This window comes from Geospiza fortis, unplaced genomic scaffold, assembly GCF_000277835.1.
Source record: "Geospiza fortis unplaced genomic scaffold, GeoFor_1.0 scaffold262, whole genome shotgun sequence".
NCBI classification, from domain to species: domain Eukaryota; kingdom Metazoa; phylum Chordata; class Aves; order Passeriformes; family Thraupidae; genus Geospiza; species Geospiza fortis.
Genome location: NW_005054510.1, coordinates 460,365 through 474,363, shown reverse-complemented (window position 1 = coordinate 474,363; position 13,999 = coordinate 460,365). Strand labels below are relative to the sequence as shown.

General features: G+C 45.5%; 1 protein-coding gene across 1 annotated transcript in view; it reads left to right on the top strand.

Moving 5' to 3' along the window:
• Positions 1-9,009: 9,009 nt before the first annotated feature.
• The window catches only part of GRAMD1B (GRAM domain containing 1B), a 115,914-nt gene continuing 110,924 nt past the window's right edge, over positions 9,010-13,999 (top strand). The window contains exon 1 of the mRNA XM_005428874.2: positions 9,010-9,416. Within this exon, the coding sequence (XP_005428931.1) occupies positions 9,055-9,416 (362 nt within the window). The 5' untranslated portion in view covers positions 9,010-9,054. The remainder of the gene's footprint in view (positions 9,417-13,999) is intronic.

Below are 13,999 nucleotides of genomic sequence, written 5' to 3'. Positions count from 1 at the left end.
GCTGGTTTTGCACTGAGGTTGGTGGCAGGACATGGAACGTTCAGCTCCCAGAACTCTGCAAATCTCCTGGACTGAACATTCTGAGAGACTTGGAGATCACCACGTGCTTTATGTTCTTTCTTAAATTAAACTTGCACGGTTCCAGGACATCAGGCAGTGCTTAATCTCAGCGTTATCTGGAAGGAAATGGAGATAAAATGTGAAATGGCTTTCTCTGAAGGACAAAGGAGTAAAATGCAGGAACTCTGATATCCAGGCTCTCAGCAAGAGTATAACCATGCCTCATCTGCCTGGCTTTAAGGAAAAATAAAGCTATTTTGGGGTAGTTTTCCTCAGAAATGGCGCTGGTTACAAACCTGAATTGCTGAGATTATTTACAGGGCAGGGCAGGTGATGTGTGGTGTTCCCTGACAGGTGAAACCTCTGGTGCTACTCAAACAAAACATCATTCCTGGGCACAAATCTCGTGTATGAAAATAGGAATCACAATGGTTTAATGTGATTTAAAACCCCAAACAGCTGGAGAAGCGTCACCTGTTGGCTCCTGTTGCTACCTGTGTGTTAAAAGGGAAGAAAAGGGGAAAAGAAAATTCTTTTAGGTGATGGTTATTGGTGGAAGTTGTAGCTCTGGGGATACTTGGAATCCCAGAGCCCCTGACTCTGGCCTTGATTGAGGTTCCCTGCAGAGTTTGACCTTGTTTTCTCCACATAAAAACGATAATTTTTATGGGAAATAAAAGCAGATTTCTGGTGACACAACAGCTCCAAGTTATTCCATTGTATTAAACAGCGCCCTCAGCAGCTGCTGGGATCTGGGTCAGAGAGGCTCTGGCACCGAAGCTCTGTGTGTTTATTGAGATTATTTACAACCTGTGCCAGCAGGGGAACCCACCCCGGGCATCCTTGGAAAGGAAAACAAAGGAAAATCTCTGCTGGGGAGATGCAGCCGGGAGGGAGGTGATGCTTTGGGCAATAGCTGTGGTTGTTTTTAGGATATTCAGAGTATTTACTGGTGTTTCACACCTGCAGGTGCACACTCAGGTTAAAATTCCTGCCCCAGGAATTCGGTTCAGTGAATTCTGATTTGCACACAATAAATGCGGGATTTACTTTGTGACAGAGCTTTTCCACACTCAGCCTGGCTGGGGATTATTGCTAATTATCTCTAAACAGATGCTGCAGGTGAGGGAATGCCTTACATAGACTGTTATATGTTCTATAACAAAAAATGTTATAAAAATATATATATTTATATACAAACCAGAACCATGGGGGATGAGTTTTCTCATCATATTTCATAACTTCATATTTAATATTTCATAATTTCTTAATGTCATAATTTCATATAATAATTTCTTAATGTCTTAATGTCTTAATTTATTGATTTCTTAATTTCGTAAATTTCATGATTTCATACTTTCATAATTTCATAATTTCGTATTTTCCTATTTCATGCATCAAACACGTTTCGGGGCCTGTCATACGCACTGAGAGAGAGATCTGTGTGTGCTCTGTGAGATGTGAGCACTGAGAGGCTGCTGGGGTTTCATTCCACACCACAAGTGCAGGATTAGGGGTGTGAATGGCACAGGCAGCCGGAGGAGAAAGGTTTTCAGCTGTCCACAAAGCATTTTTTTAATGGATCTTGGGAGATGGAGAGGAGCACTGACAGCTGTCCTCAGGCATTTGCCTGATTGGAGGCACAGGCTTTGCTGCACTTGAGGTGATGGACAGGAATTGTATTTATTGTATTTATAAATTCATATATATTTAGTATAAAGTGAGTTTCCCCATCAGAGGAAAGAACCTTTCCTGTCTCTCTGCCTGAGGAGTTCAGAGATAGTTTTGATGTTTCCTTCTGGCCTCGTGCAGAATGAAACTGAAATCTTTCCCTGGCAGATATTCCCTTCCCTGGAATTTCTATAGGACAAAGATGTGTTCTTGAAACTATCCAATCAAGAGATATTTTTGAACAAAGATGTGTTCCTCTCTTGAAATTCCACAAAGGAAGATGATGCCACTCCTTTCAGGATTGTTTTTGTCTTAAACATAAGGCAGAAAGCAGAAACACTCCAGAACACTGAATTTCCAACCATGCTGTTGGTAAAAAACCATGACCCACAGGGAGCAGTGATTTATTCTCTTCAGCTCAGCTGTAGAGCCCTGGGTTTCCAGGATCTGAATTTCCTGGATCTGGGTTTCCAGGATCTGAATTTCCTAGATCTAGATTTCCTGGATCTGCATTTTCTGGATCTGCATTTCCTGGATCTGGATTTCCAGGATCTGGGTTTTCTGGATTTGAATTTCCTGGCTCTGTGTTTCCTGGCTCTGGGTTTTCTGGATCTGAATTCCCTGGATCTGCATTTCCTGGATCTGCATTTTCTGGATCTGTGTTTCCTGGCTCTGTGTTTCCTGGCTCTGGGTTTTCTGGATCTGAATTTCCTGGATCTGCATTTTCTGGATCTGTGTTTCCTGGCTCTGGGTTTTCTGGATCTGACTGTGTTTCCTGGCCATTTTCTGGATCTGTGTTTCCTGGCTCTGTGTTTCCTGGCTCTGGGTTTTCTGGATCTGAATTTCCAGGATCTGGGTTCCCTGGATCTGCATTTCCTGGACCAGCCAGGGCAGCAGCAGGGCAGGCACAGCCAGGAACAAGTCCCAGCTCTGGCCAGACACGGATGTAAATTGGATCCAGGCCATCCCAAAGGGACAATCCAGCGCTGCTAAAGCTCCTGGTGGGTTTTGTTCTGAGCTGGAACAAGGGCTGGGATGGGGAGCAGATTATCCCATCCTGTTTATGGGATGCAGGGATTGAAATTCCACTCTCAGCTGTGCTGATCAGGGCAGGCCTTTCCAGGCTGGCTGCTCTTTGTACAAATAATTCCCTGAATCTCCCCTGAATGAGAAATTACTGATCTTTTGAGAGCCTCAATCCCTGTCCTGGAGGGTGTTCTGTAACAAAACCTTCCATCTTTAATTTGGGAAGTATTTGTTTGGTCCAGGTGCTGAAGGGAAGCAGACACCCCGAGCTGGCTGTTCCTGCCTGGGCTGGGCTGGGCTGGAGGAGCAGGGATTTTACCTGGAGAGGGGAAATTCAATATTTAGAGCCCTTTTGCACCCCCAGCCTTCTCCTTCTGTGCTCAATGGTGTGCCGTGATCATCAGGTCAGTGCTGTGCAGGAGAGGAATTCCATGGAATTCCTTCACACAGCACAGACCAAATCCCAGGCTCCAATGGAAATCCACTCTGATGGATCACCCTGTGTCCTGTGATGGACTGAATTTAATTCGGCCTGTGATGGACTGAGTTTAATTAATCCTTGCTACCATCATTAGATTTAGGAGGGGGAATGAGCTTCCCCTGCTCAGAATCCCTTGATCAGAGTGAACAGGCAGTGCCAAATCATTCCCTTCACTCCTAAAATGTAAAGAGAACTCAGAGTGTCAAACAGGTTCTGAAACCTGTGCCCTTCTGCTGTCTGCTGATGGATTATCACTGGCATTGATTTAATTTGGATCGTTTGCTATCTTTGGCTCCACTGTCCCCTTGAATTTGGAGAGAGAACAGCGCCTGAAGAAATGAACTGTGAAAGTTCTGCCCTAATGCTGGGGAGACGCTCCGTGTGCTGAGCTGCTGGAATCACATCTGACAGCTCCTGGAATCCAGGGGGTGTCTGAAGTGCCTGCTCAAGGTGGTGCTCTGCTAGCAACAATTCATGGCTGGGAGTCTTTAGTGCCTGTGGCTGACATGGGAATTGTTTCTTGTGAAAGGGAAGGCACAAAGAGATGTTAATCTCTAATTAATGCCTTATAAATACGGAATATCTCTATAAATTAACCCCTGCGAAAAGCCTTTTTTTTTTCCATCTTTTCAAGTACTGTTAAAACAGGCAGGGACCAATATGTGGTGGAATAAATATTCATGGAGTTGTGGCTCTCAGAGCAGAGATTGGACACAAATTGTTACCCACAAAGTTTGGGGCTGGCAAGGCTGTGATCCCAGCAGGAGCTGAGAGCTGCTGCTCCCAGTTTTTTGGGATGGGTGCCCTGCTGTGATGCACTCAGCACTTATGGGCACTGGGACTACAATGATGTGCACACCTGCTTTTAATTCAGAGGCCAAAACCCAGATAAATTCAAGGTCTATACCAGAAGGAACTGATACGATTGATCCAAAGCTGATTTTCCCACTGACCGGGGTTTTAATTGAAATATTGCACTGAGGAGGGAAAATTGAGGCAAGCACGAGCCTCGGCTGGAATTGAGGAATGGGGAAGAGGAATGTGTGAACCTCTCTTTGCCCAGACTGTTGTTGGTATTTCCTGCCTGTGAATTTTGTGTCATCTGCCTCGCAACAGTGCAGGGATCAGGTGTCACCCGGCCCAAAGCAAAGGGCTGTGCCTGCTCAGGGGACAGGGTGACCGTGCTCACAGGGGTCTGAGGATGAGGGAAGAGACAAAGATCTGACTCCGTGTTTCAGAAGGCTTGATTTATTATTTTATGATCTATATTACATTAAAACTATACTAAAAGAATAGAAGAAAGGATTTCATCAGAAGGCTAGATAAGAATAGAAAAGGAATGATAACAAAAGCTTGTGACTGACCGAGACAGTCCGAGCCAGCTGGGCTGTGATTGGCCATTAATTAGAAACAACCACATGAGACCAATCACAGATGCACCTGTTGCATTCCACAGCAGCAGATAACCATTGTTTACATTTTGTTCCTGAGGCCTCTCAGCTTCTCAGGAGGAAAACATCTTAAGAAAAGGATTTTTCTTTAAAGATGTCTGCGACAGGGCAGCAACTGCGGGCAGGGGGTGCCCTCTGAGGGGCAGAGCTGGAGGGCACTGAAATCAGAATTTATTCAGCATGAGTTGCTTGCAGCAGGTTCTCAAATTGTAACAGAACTCATCGAATTTAATGTGCAAAGAGCAAAATGGGGCTGAAGTCCCTGTCTGAGATCCAGCTCCAAATATAACAAGTGTTCTTGCAGAAGGAGGTTAGAATGTGAAAGTAAATGTGGGTAAATGTATCAGGTTTTCATTTAAAAATCACAAAATTATTCCAGAATTTTCACAAAAACATCCTCCAACCATCACCACCACTACTAACAACAAAAAACCCAAACAAAAACCACAAAAAAACCACAAAAACCCAAACAAACAAACAAAAAACCCACAAAAAACCAAACAAAGCCCAAACAAATACCCAAACCCAACAAACCAACAAACAAAAAAACTCCCCACTTTTGTTTTTGAACTTCAGAAAATCAGAATTTTGACTGAGCAGGGTCATGCCTGAGCTGCAGGTTCCTCATGCAGAACCTGCCACTCTCAGCTGCGTGCACAGGGAGGGAAATAATTAAAAAATGATGTTGAACTGTGGGAAAAAGGGGAATTCTGCTTGAGTTCTTCCCAGGCTGAGCGTGCTCCACTCTCCCTGCCTGGCCTGGCAGAGCCTCTGCAGCCAGATGTGCTCTGAGTGACTCAGTTCAACTTCTGAAGGAGCTGTAATGTATTTCCTGTGCTTGAAAAGAACTGCTTTCAATTAATAAAAATTGGTTTTTTGCTGTGTACTCTCAGTGCCAGCTCCTCCTCTGTATTCACCTCCCATCCTGCTATCCCTCGAACCCATGGGAAAGCCCTTATGGAAAGGTCTGGAAAGAATCTGGGCTCATGCTCTTCCTTCAGGGAAGGGATTTGAATATTTTTACAGGATTTTTCTTTCCTAATTGCTTCCTTTGCAAGCTCTTTTCTGAGGGCCCTGGAGCACCCAGGATATCTGAGGGGGAGAAGAAGCTGTTGATCAACCTGGAGCATCGACAAGCATTTATTCCAAATATCCCATTATTTCTGGAATAAACCCCTCATTAGCTGGATGATTAAACTGCAGGAGTAGTCACTAAGTGAGGCTTGGGAGAGGGTGCTGGGACAGAAATAGGCTGGAATCTCTCACTCTGGGTCAGGCGTTGGAGCTGGCTCCATGGCAGAGCTTCTCTCTTTTCCCATGGGATCAGGCAGGTGCCCGGCATCCCCTCTGGGATAAAAATGTGCTGGGAATGCAAATGAGGGTTGGGCATTAATCCTTGCAGTGCTTGGAGTTAAAGGGGCAGTGCTGGTGAGAAGAACTCCCTGGGTACAGAATTATTTCATGTGCAAAAGGAATTTAATCCAAGTGAGCTGCACTGGAAATTTGGTGAAAAATCAGCCTGGTGACAGCACCAGCTTTTCCTTGGGTTACCAAAGCTGCTCTGGGCCGGAGCAGCGTGGATGAGTCTCCTGTGGATTAATTAGACAATTGCTGTGGGCACTCTGAGGGTTTGCAATGCCCACTGTGCTGAAGGATCACACCAGAGCTCGAGCTTTGACCCCCATTTGTACTTGGTGCTGCAATTAAATGTGCAGCTGATGGGGAGATCAGACTCATGAATGCACACGGATCAAACCTTCATGACAACCTGCAAAGGGCTGTTCCTGCCCTCCCCCGGAGCAGGGAGAGGCTCTGTGAACGTTCACATTCTCCTGGTTAAACTTCAGCAGTGATGCTGTGGGGGTTTGGCTGCCAGAGGCCATGGGAAGAAGGTGAAATGTAATTTTTGGCATTATGAGGTAGCTTCAGTGTGGTGACAAGGTAGAAATCATGGCAAGATGTGGGAGAAAAGGGATCAGAGAAGATGCAAAGCTACCCATTCAGACAAAATGGCAATATTTGCAATACTGGCATTTTGTCTGAACTGTAGATTTTTGTTTCTTGGACTTAAAAAGAAAACAAGAAACCACATTTATTTGAGTTTCCCTTTTTGAGTGGGTGTTTGTGGAAGGCATTCTGTTTGTGTGTGTGCACCTGGTGCATGGATACCAAGGTGACAGATTCTCCAGAAATCCATCTGAAGAGCTGTCAAGCTATTAACTTACAGAATGAGCGGAGCAAAAAGGACAGCGCAGAAATTAAATATAGCACTTGAGCATTTAAAGTGCTCTGTCATTTGATTGAAATGTTTCCTTCCCCTTGTTCCTGCTGCTACAAATTTTCCTTTCCTGACACATCGGCTCTGTCCTAGATGGCAGTTTCTGATGTTCAGAGGTCCTGGGAAGTTTATTTTCAAACAAAACCGAGGCAGTCCGTGCAAGAATAACTATTTGGATTTGCGTTGACAAATATTTTCTAACCTGAAGCTAATATTTTTAAAGGTTCAGGCAGTTGAACAATGAAAACTGAAGCTGTGTCAGGTTGATTTAGAGATGTTTTTGTGTTGATTTTTTTTTTTTGAGAGAGAGAACACGCTTGAAATTCACGCAGCTGAGTTGTAGTCACCGCCTTAGAGGATTTAATTTTATATCTTATTTTTTTTAACATGAAAATCGGGCCTCATGCAGGATCAGTCAGCGAAATTCAGAGGATACTGACGGAGAATCACGCCACAACATTTTTCCTGATTTGATTTCGTCGCCGGAATTTTGCAAGCCGCGTCCTTCGGCTGCTGCTCGGGGTGTCTGAGCCTGGCTGCAGCTCCTTTGGGGTGTGGATGCCTGAGAATTTCCCCTGCAGCGCCTTTGTCCCGCTGCAAACCCGTTCTGCACGCGTGCCTGGCCCTGCGCGCTGTCTGTGCCCTTCCCGCACCTCGCCCCCTCCATCCCCCACGGGCATTTTGGAAGCAGCATCACCCCAGAGAACTCTTTTAAATCAGTTTTCACTCGTGTGAAACTGAGCTAAAAGCCCGGCCAGTTCTGCTGCCACCTGCTGCTGCTGCTGCTTTTTTGGCTGTTCCTCAATCCCCCTCTTCCTTCGGCTTCTCTGCGAGCAGTCAATGGGGACAAAAAAAAAAAAAAAATCAAAAAAATCAAAAACCCAAACAAACAGTAAAAATTTTAAAAAAATCAAAAACCCAAACAAAAAAAAAAAATCAAAAACCCAAACAAAAAAATTAAAAAATCAAAAACCCAAATAAACAAAAAAATAAAAAATTCAAAACCCCAAACAAACAAACAAACAAAATCAAAAAACCCAAACAAACAAACTAAAAAAAGAAGCCAAACCAAAAACAAACCAAAAAAAAAAAAAAAAACCAAAAAATCCAAAGAAAACCACCAAAAACCCACCAAAACCAAAAACGACCAGAAACCAAAAACAACTAAAAACCCAAATAAATAATAATAAAAAAACCCCTAAAACAAACAAAAAAAAAAAGGAAAAAAATAGAAATTATTGTGAAAGAAGGCTGAAAGTCCCAGCTCGCTCGCTGCCCCCCTCTCGGGGTGGGCTGGCTGAGCAAGAAGGTGGGACATAAAGGGACAAAAAGGGACAAAAGGGACAACCCAGCCCAGTTGGCTCCTCCGGGAGGCTCTTCCCTCTCCTTCCCCTTTCTCCCGGTGGATTTGTGGCAGCAGCGCCCTCGGTAACACAAACCGTGTGTGTGTGTGTGTCGGGATTAGGAGCGCGGTTCCACTTGCGCCAGCTGCCCGTGTGTGTCTCCCCCGCTGCACGAACAGCACAACCCCTTCTTTTTTTTTTTTTTTTTTTTTTTTTTTTTTCCGGATTTTTATCGAGCCTTGTTCCTCCCCTCCCTCTGTTTCTCTCTCTGCCCTCCCCACAGCTCCACGCCGCTCCTCTCCATGCTTGCCTCGTCTCTCGAGAAGAAACCGCAGCCGAGTTTTCCCTGAGCAGCCCCGGGAGATTTTTCCTTCCCCTGAGCCAGCAGGAGGCAAAGGGGGGCTGGGGAGGGCACTGAAACCCGGCCAAGCCTTGTGGCAGGGCCGGGCCTGCTTGGAGAGAGAGCGGGCAGGGGAAGGGAGGGACTTTTTGTAGAGCAGAGAAGGAGAAAAGAAACTTGAAACTTGTGACATGTGTGTGTCCCGGCCATCGCCTCCCAGCGCGCTGGGCGCTCCGCGAGAGCACGTGAAGAACATGAGGCTTCCTGCTTGAGAGGGAGGGCAGGAGGAGGAGGAAGGAGGAGGAGGAAGGAGGAAGGCGAGTTGTGGCTTTGTGGCGTGGTTTACGCCGAGATCAGAGCTCCGAGTGCCTGGGGGTGGGAGCAGAAGGAGGAAAGGGCGTCTGATGCCAGCTGCCAACATGACAGAAACGCTGCAGCTCCCGGCGCTGCGGGTCCCCGAGCAGCAGGTGCTGGAGGGCGGCTGCGCCTGGTCCAGCTCGTCCACGCCGACCCTGCGCAGGAAGCGCTTCAAGATGAGGAGGATGAAGAACGTGCAGGAGCAGAGCCTGGAGGCCGGCAGGTACCAGGAGTCTCCCTCCTCCAGCAAGGAATACCTGCAGCTCCCATCCATTGAGATCACCCCGTCCAGTGACGAGGACACCCCCTGGTCCAACTGCTCCACTCCCAGTGCCTCCCCGCGCCGCAAGCGCTTCCTCCTTCGGAAGTGGCTGCGCGTCCGAGAGAAGAAGGAGTGCAGTGAGAGCAGGTAGGTCCTCTGCCCGCTCCCCCTCCCTCATCCCGAGGCCATGCTGCCCAGAATAGCCTGGAAGGGTCTGTTGTTGCCCTGGATGTGGCTCTTCCCGCACTTTGTTGGCTGGAGTGTGGCATTGGTGTTGGTTGGATGTGCTGGTGCCAGAGGAAAAGGCCAATGGCAGGGCAAGGCTCTGTCCTTGCTTGTGGTCCACTGAGCCGGTGGGTGAGGAGATTTAACCTCACTGAGGTGTCCTGACCTGAGAGAGAGGAGTGACCTCTCTGCTGTAGCTCATTAATTTTTAAAGAACTTTCATCAATGAATGCGTGCCATTGAGGAGCTGATAATCCCTCTTAGCAAGTTAACACTGAAAACCATCTCTTGGTTTAGGAAATATTTCTGATTTTCACAGGTGTGGGAGGAAAAGAGGAATAGGCCTGGGAGCTGTTTGGGAATGGTAGGACAAGGCTCTGTCCTTGCTCGTGGTCAGTGACACAGGTGACACAGAACCAGTGGGTGAGAAGATTTAACCTCACTGAGGTGTCCTGAAAATACCTGAGAGAGAGGAGTGACCTCTCTGGTGTAGCTTATTTTTAAAGGACTTTCATCAATGAATGCGTGCCATTGAGGAGCTGATAATCCCTCTTAGCAAGTTAACACTGAAAACCATCTCTTGGTTTAGGGAAATATTTCTGATTTTCACAGGTGTGGGAGGAAAAGAGGAAAAGGCCTGGGAGCTGTTTGGAAATGGCAGGACAAGGCTCTGTCCTTGCTCGTGGACACAGAGCCAGTGGGTGAGAAGGTTTAACCTCACTGAGATGTCCTGAGGAGACCTGAGAGAGTGGAGTGACCTCCCTGCTGTAGCTCATTAATTTTTAAAGAACTTTCATCAATGAATGCGTGCCATTGAGGAGCTGATAATCCCAGTGTCCTGGTTTGAAAAGGAAGTGAGGTTTTTGGGATTGCTTTGCTCTATTCCTGGTCACACCTCACAGCAGACACCAGGGAGCATATATTTTCATTATCACCCTCTCAGCAAGTTAACATTGAAAACCATCTCTTGGTTTAGGAAATATTTCTGATTTCCACAGGTGTGGGAGTGATGCTGCCAAACCCTGCCAGTGTTTTTGGGTGATGCTCATTGAGACTTTCTTTGAGATCCTTGGCTCAGTTCTGGGACAAAGAGGGGAGAAGAGGGAGACACCCCGCAGCCCAGTGGGTCTGTGTGTCAAGGTGGCTGGGCTCAGCCCTTGGCAGCATTCCAGACCTGAAAGTCACACAGTCCTTTGGCACGAAAGGACACAAATCATTCCAAAGGGCCTCCAAGAGCCTGTCAGCACAGGGAATGAATGCCCAGGCATTGTACTTGTGTGGCCACAGGAGATAAAGCTGCACCTTATGTGACCCCTCTGCAGGGCACCCCACATGCAGGGGAATTAACTCTTCTTTAACAATCTACCTGCACTGGAATTAACTCTTCCTTTAAAATCTACATGCACTGGAATTAACTCTTCCTTTAAAATCTACCTGCGCTGGAATTAACTCTTCCTTTACAATCTACGTGCACTGGAATAAACTCTTCCTTCAACAATCTGCCTTTCCTGAAGGCCCCAAACACACAAGACACTTTAAAGATTTCTCCAAGAAATGACAACTTTATAAATCCTTAGGCTGGCTTCGTTTGGGCCAAGTTTTCTTCCACTGTTTGCAGCTCCTGTGCAGCCGATCTGTGGGGTTGTTTTGAAAGGATGTGCTGCACTTCCAGAAAAAGAAAAACCTTTAACATTTCTGCACCCACCAAACCACACTGACTCACTGCCTGCTGTGGTGCTTGAGTGTTTACAGGGCAGAGCTTTGAATATCCACTCTGATTATCTGATAATTTTTTTCTTTCCTCAGGTCCCTTTAGCAAGGTCAGTCTGTCAGCTTATTAATTTCCAAAGAATTTTCATCAATGGATGCGTGCCATTGAGGATCTGATAATCCCCCTCAGCAAGTTAACATTGAAAACCATCTCTTGGTTTAGGAAATATTTCTGATTTAGGAAATACTTCTGAGATAGGAAATATTTCTGATTTAGGAAATACTTCTGAGTTAGGAAATATTTCTGATTTTCACATAGCAGTGGTGGTGCAAGCAGGGATTCAGGCACAGCACACAAAACGGGAAAGACAATGCATGAGGCACGTGCTGAAGTGTCAGAATATTGAAGTTGTGGTCAGAACTTCAGAGGATGAAGGATCCAATCCTTCAGCTGAGGAACTTAATTTGCATTTATTGATGGTGAATGAGTTTCACGCAGGCCAAGATGTTTATTTTGGTGTGAAGGTGGAAGAAAGAGCTAAGTTTCCTTGTACACTTGTTTACATGTGTTGCCATGCTGACAATTTCCTGCTCTTTCATCCCCAAGGGATTTTTTGGGCGATTTTCACAAGCAGTGACTGGAAGGAAGGTGAAGCGGTGGCTTAGGTGGCATTAGCACAACAAAACCAGCCTGGCACCTCCTTTTTCCACCTGCAGCAGGCTCCAGACCTACCCCCTGTGCCATGGCAAACAGCGTGTTTGCAAATGGAATATTTCCCTCCCTAGCCCAGGTGGAAAAGCCCAGTTTGGTCACGGTGCTGAGCCTTGGGCTGGCAGAGTGCAGGGATCAGCCCTGGGCTCTCCCACCGCAGAGCAAACAGCTCGGAGGAGCATGGGAAAAACGCCAATCACTTGGTTTTAGAATTTTAAAAGTTTAATAGTAATAAAATGGTTCCAAAGATAAAATTAGAGTAATAAAAGTTTGGACAATTTGGATTAGGACAATGCGAGACAATAAAAACAAAGAGTTACGGACCAAAATAAGCCCGAAAAAGGACCCACGGTAACAGAGGATTAACCCTTAAAAGCAACAGCCTGTTGCATATTCATACAGCTCATCCATGATGCAGAAATTCCATTCAAACACAGGGTTCTGTCTGGGCAGTGTGAGCTTCTTCCTCTGAATCCTGATGGTGTCTGCAGGGCTGAGCAAGGCAGGAAGAAGTTAATTTCTTCTGATAATGGAGCAATAAATTCCTTTTTCTCTGAAAGATTTAGGTGTCCTGTGGTTGCGATCTCGGTGGGAGTACCTCATTCCTCTCTTTTAAAAAAAGTATCTTACATAGCATAGTTTCTATTTTAACATTATGTTATAACCTAAAACGATATTTAACACACTGCTTAAGAAAATGAATACAGCATCACTTTCTAACACAACACATATAATATCCATTTGAATATTTGCGAAAAGCCAATCATAAAATAGGCATTTTTCACCAGCAGAACCTGTGGGGAGCTGGCCATGGAGAGGCTGGTAAACCCTGAGGGGTTGCTGGCATTCATTTGAAAGAGACATGGGGTAAACTTTGCTGTGCCCCCAGTAAAATGTAACTTTCGCGGGACAAGAAGCTGTTTTGCTATGAGACAGAAATTGCCTGTTTGCTGCTCTAGCAGGGTCAGGCAGAGCACCTGCTCTGTCAGTGCTGTGCCACTGCTGCCGGTGACAGATGCTCCCAGTGTCACCTCTGTGCCATCTGATGTTTGAGGGCAGCAGGGACAGCTGTGCTGAGTGTCACCCTGTTCTTCTAAGCCTTTGATGTTTACAGTCTTGTAATGAAGTTTCTCACACACTTTAATGTAAATAATTGATGTTTTACACTCTTTACTGGAAGAAGAAAAATTTAATAGACTATTAGTTTGTCCAGTGTCATTGGAGAAGTAACACTTCCATCCTCCAATCCACTGTCACTTTTGGAAGTCTATAAATATTAGACTCAAAAAATAAACTGTCCCTTCTTCTTACCTTAGAGTTCCAGTGTCTGCATTGTTTTATTTTGTGTCCTATTGCAGCAGCTGAGGGGTTTTGTGCAGCAGATCACTCTCCAAGTTTTCATTTCATCCATTCATTTGCTGCTCAGTGACAGAACTTGGCCTGCCCAGTGTCCCAGGTGTCCCCAGCGTGTGGTGGGAGTGCAGGTACCCCATGAGGTGTGCAAATCCCCAAATTTCACCTGGTGAAGGCAGCAGCCATCAGGCTGTGACCCCCACTGGGGAAACAAACAGAAATAAACACAGTTTGCTCCCAGTCAATCAATTTCTCTGGCTGAGTTGCCATCAAGCTGCTGTGTCGCTGTCACATTTTCTGGAAAAATCCCTTTGCCAGGATTTCTTCTCCTGGGAAGCTGAGAAACCTCAGAGAAAAATGAAAACAATAATTATCTGATTGCTTCTCCTGTGTTTTGCTGCTTTGGAATGTGGTCTGGAGATTGTTTACCAACAGGTGCACATTTGGTTGGTTTCATGTGAATTGTTTTTATTTAATGACCAATCACAGCCAAGGTGTTCTGGGGCTCTGGAAGGAGTCAGGAGTTTTCATGATCATTCTTTGTAGCCTTCTGTCTGTATCCTTTCTCTATTCTTTAGTATAGTTTTAGTATAGCATAATAAAATATAATGTAATATAATGTGATATAATGTGATATAATGTGATATAATGTGATATAATGTAATACAATGTGATATAATGTGATATAATGTAATACAATGTGATATAATGTAATACAATGTGATATAAT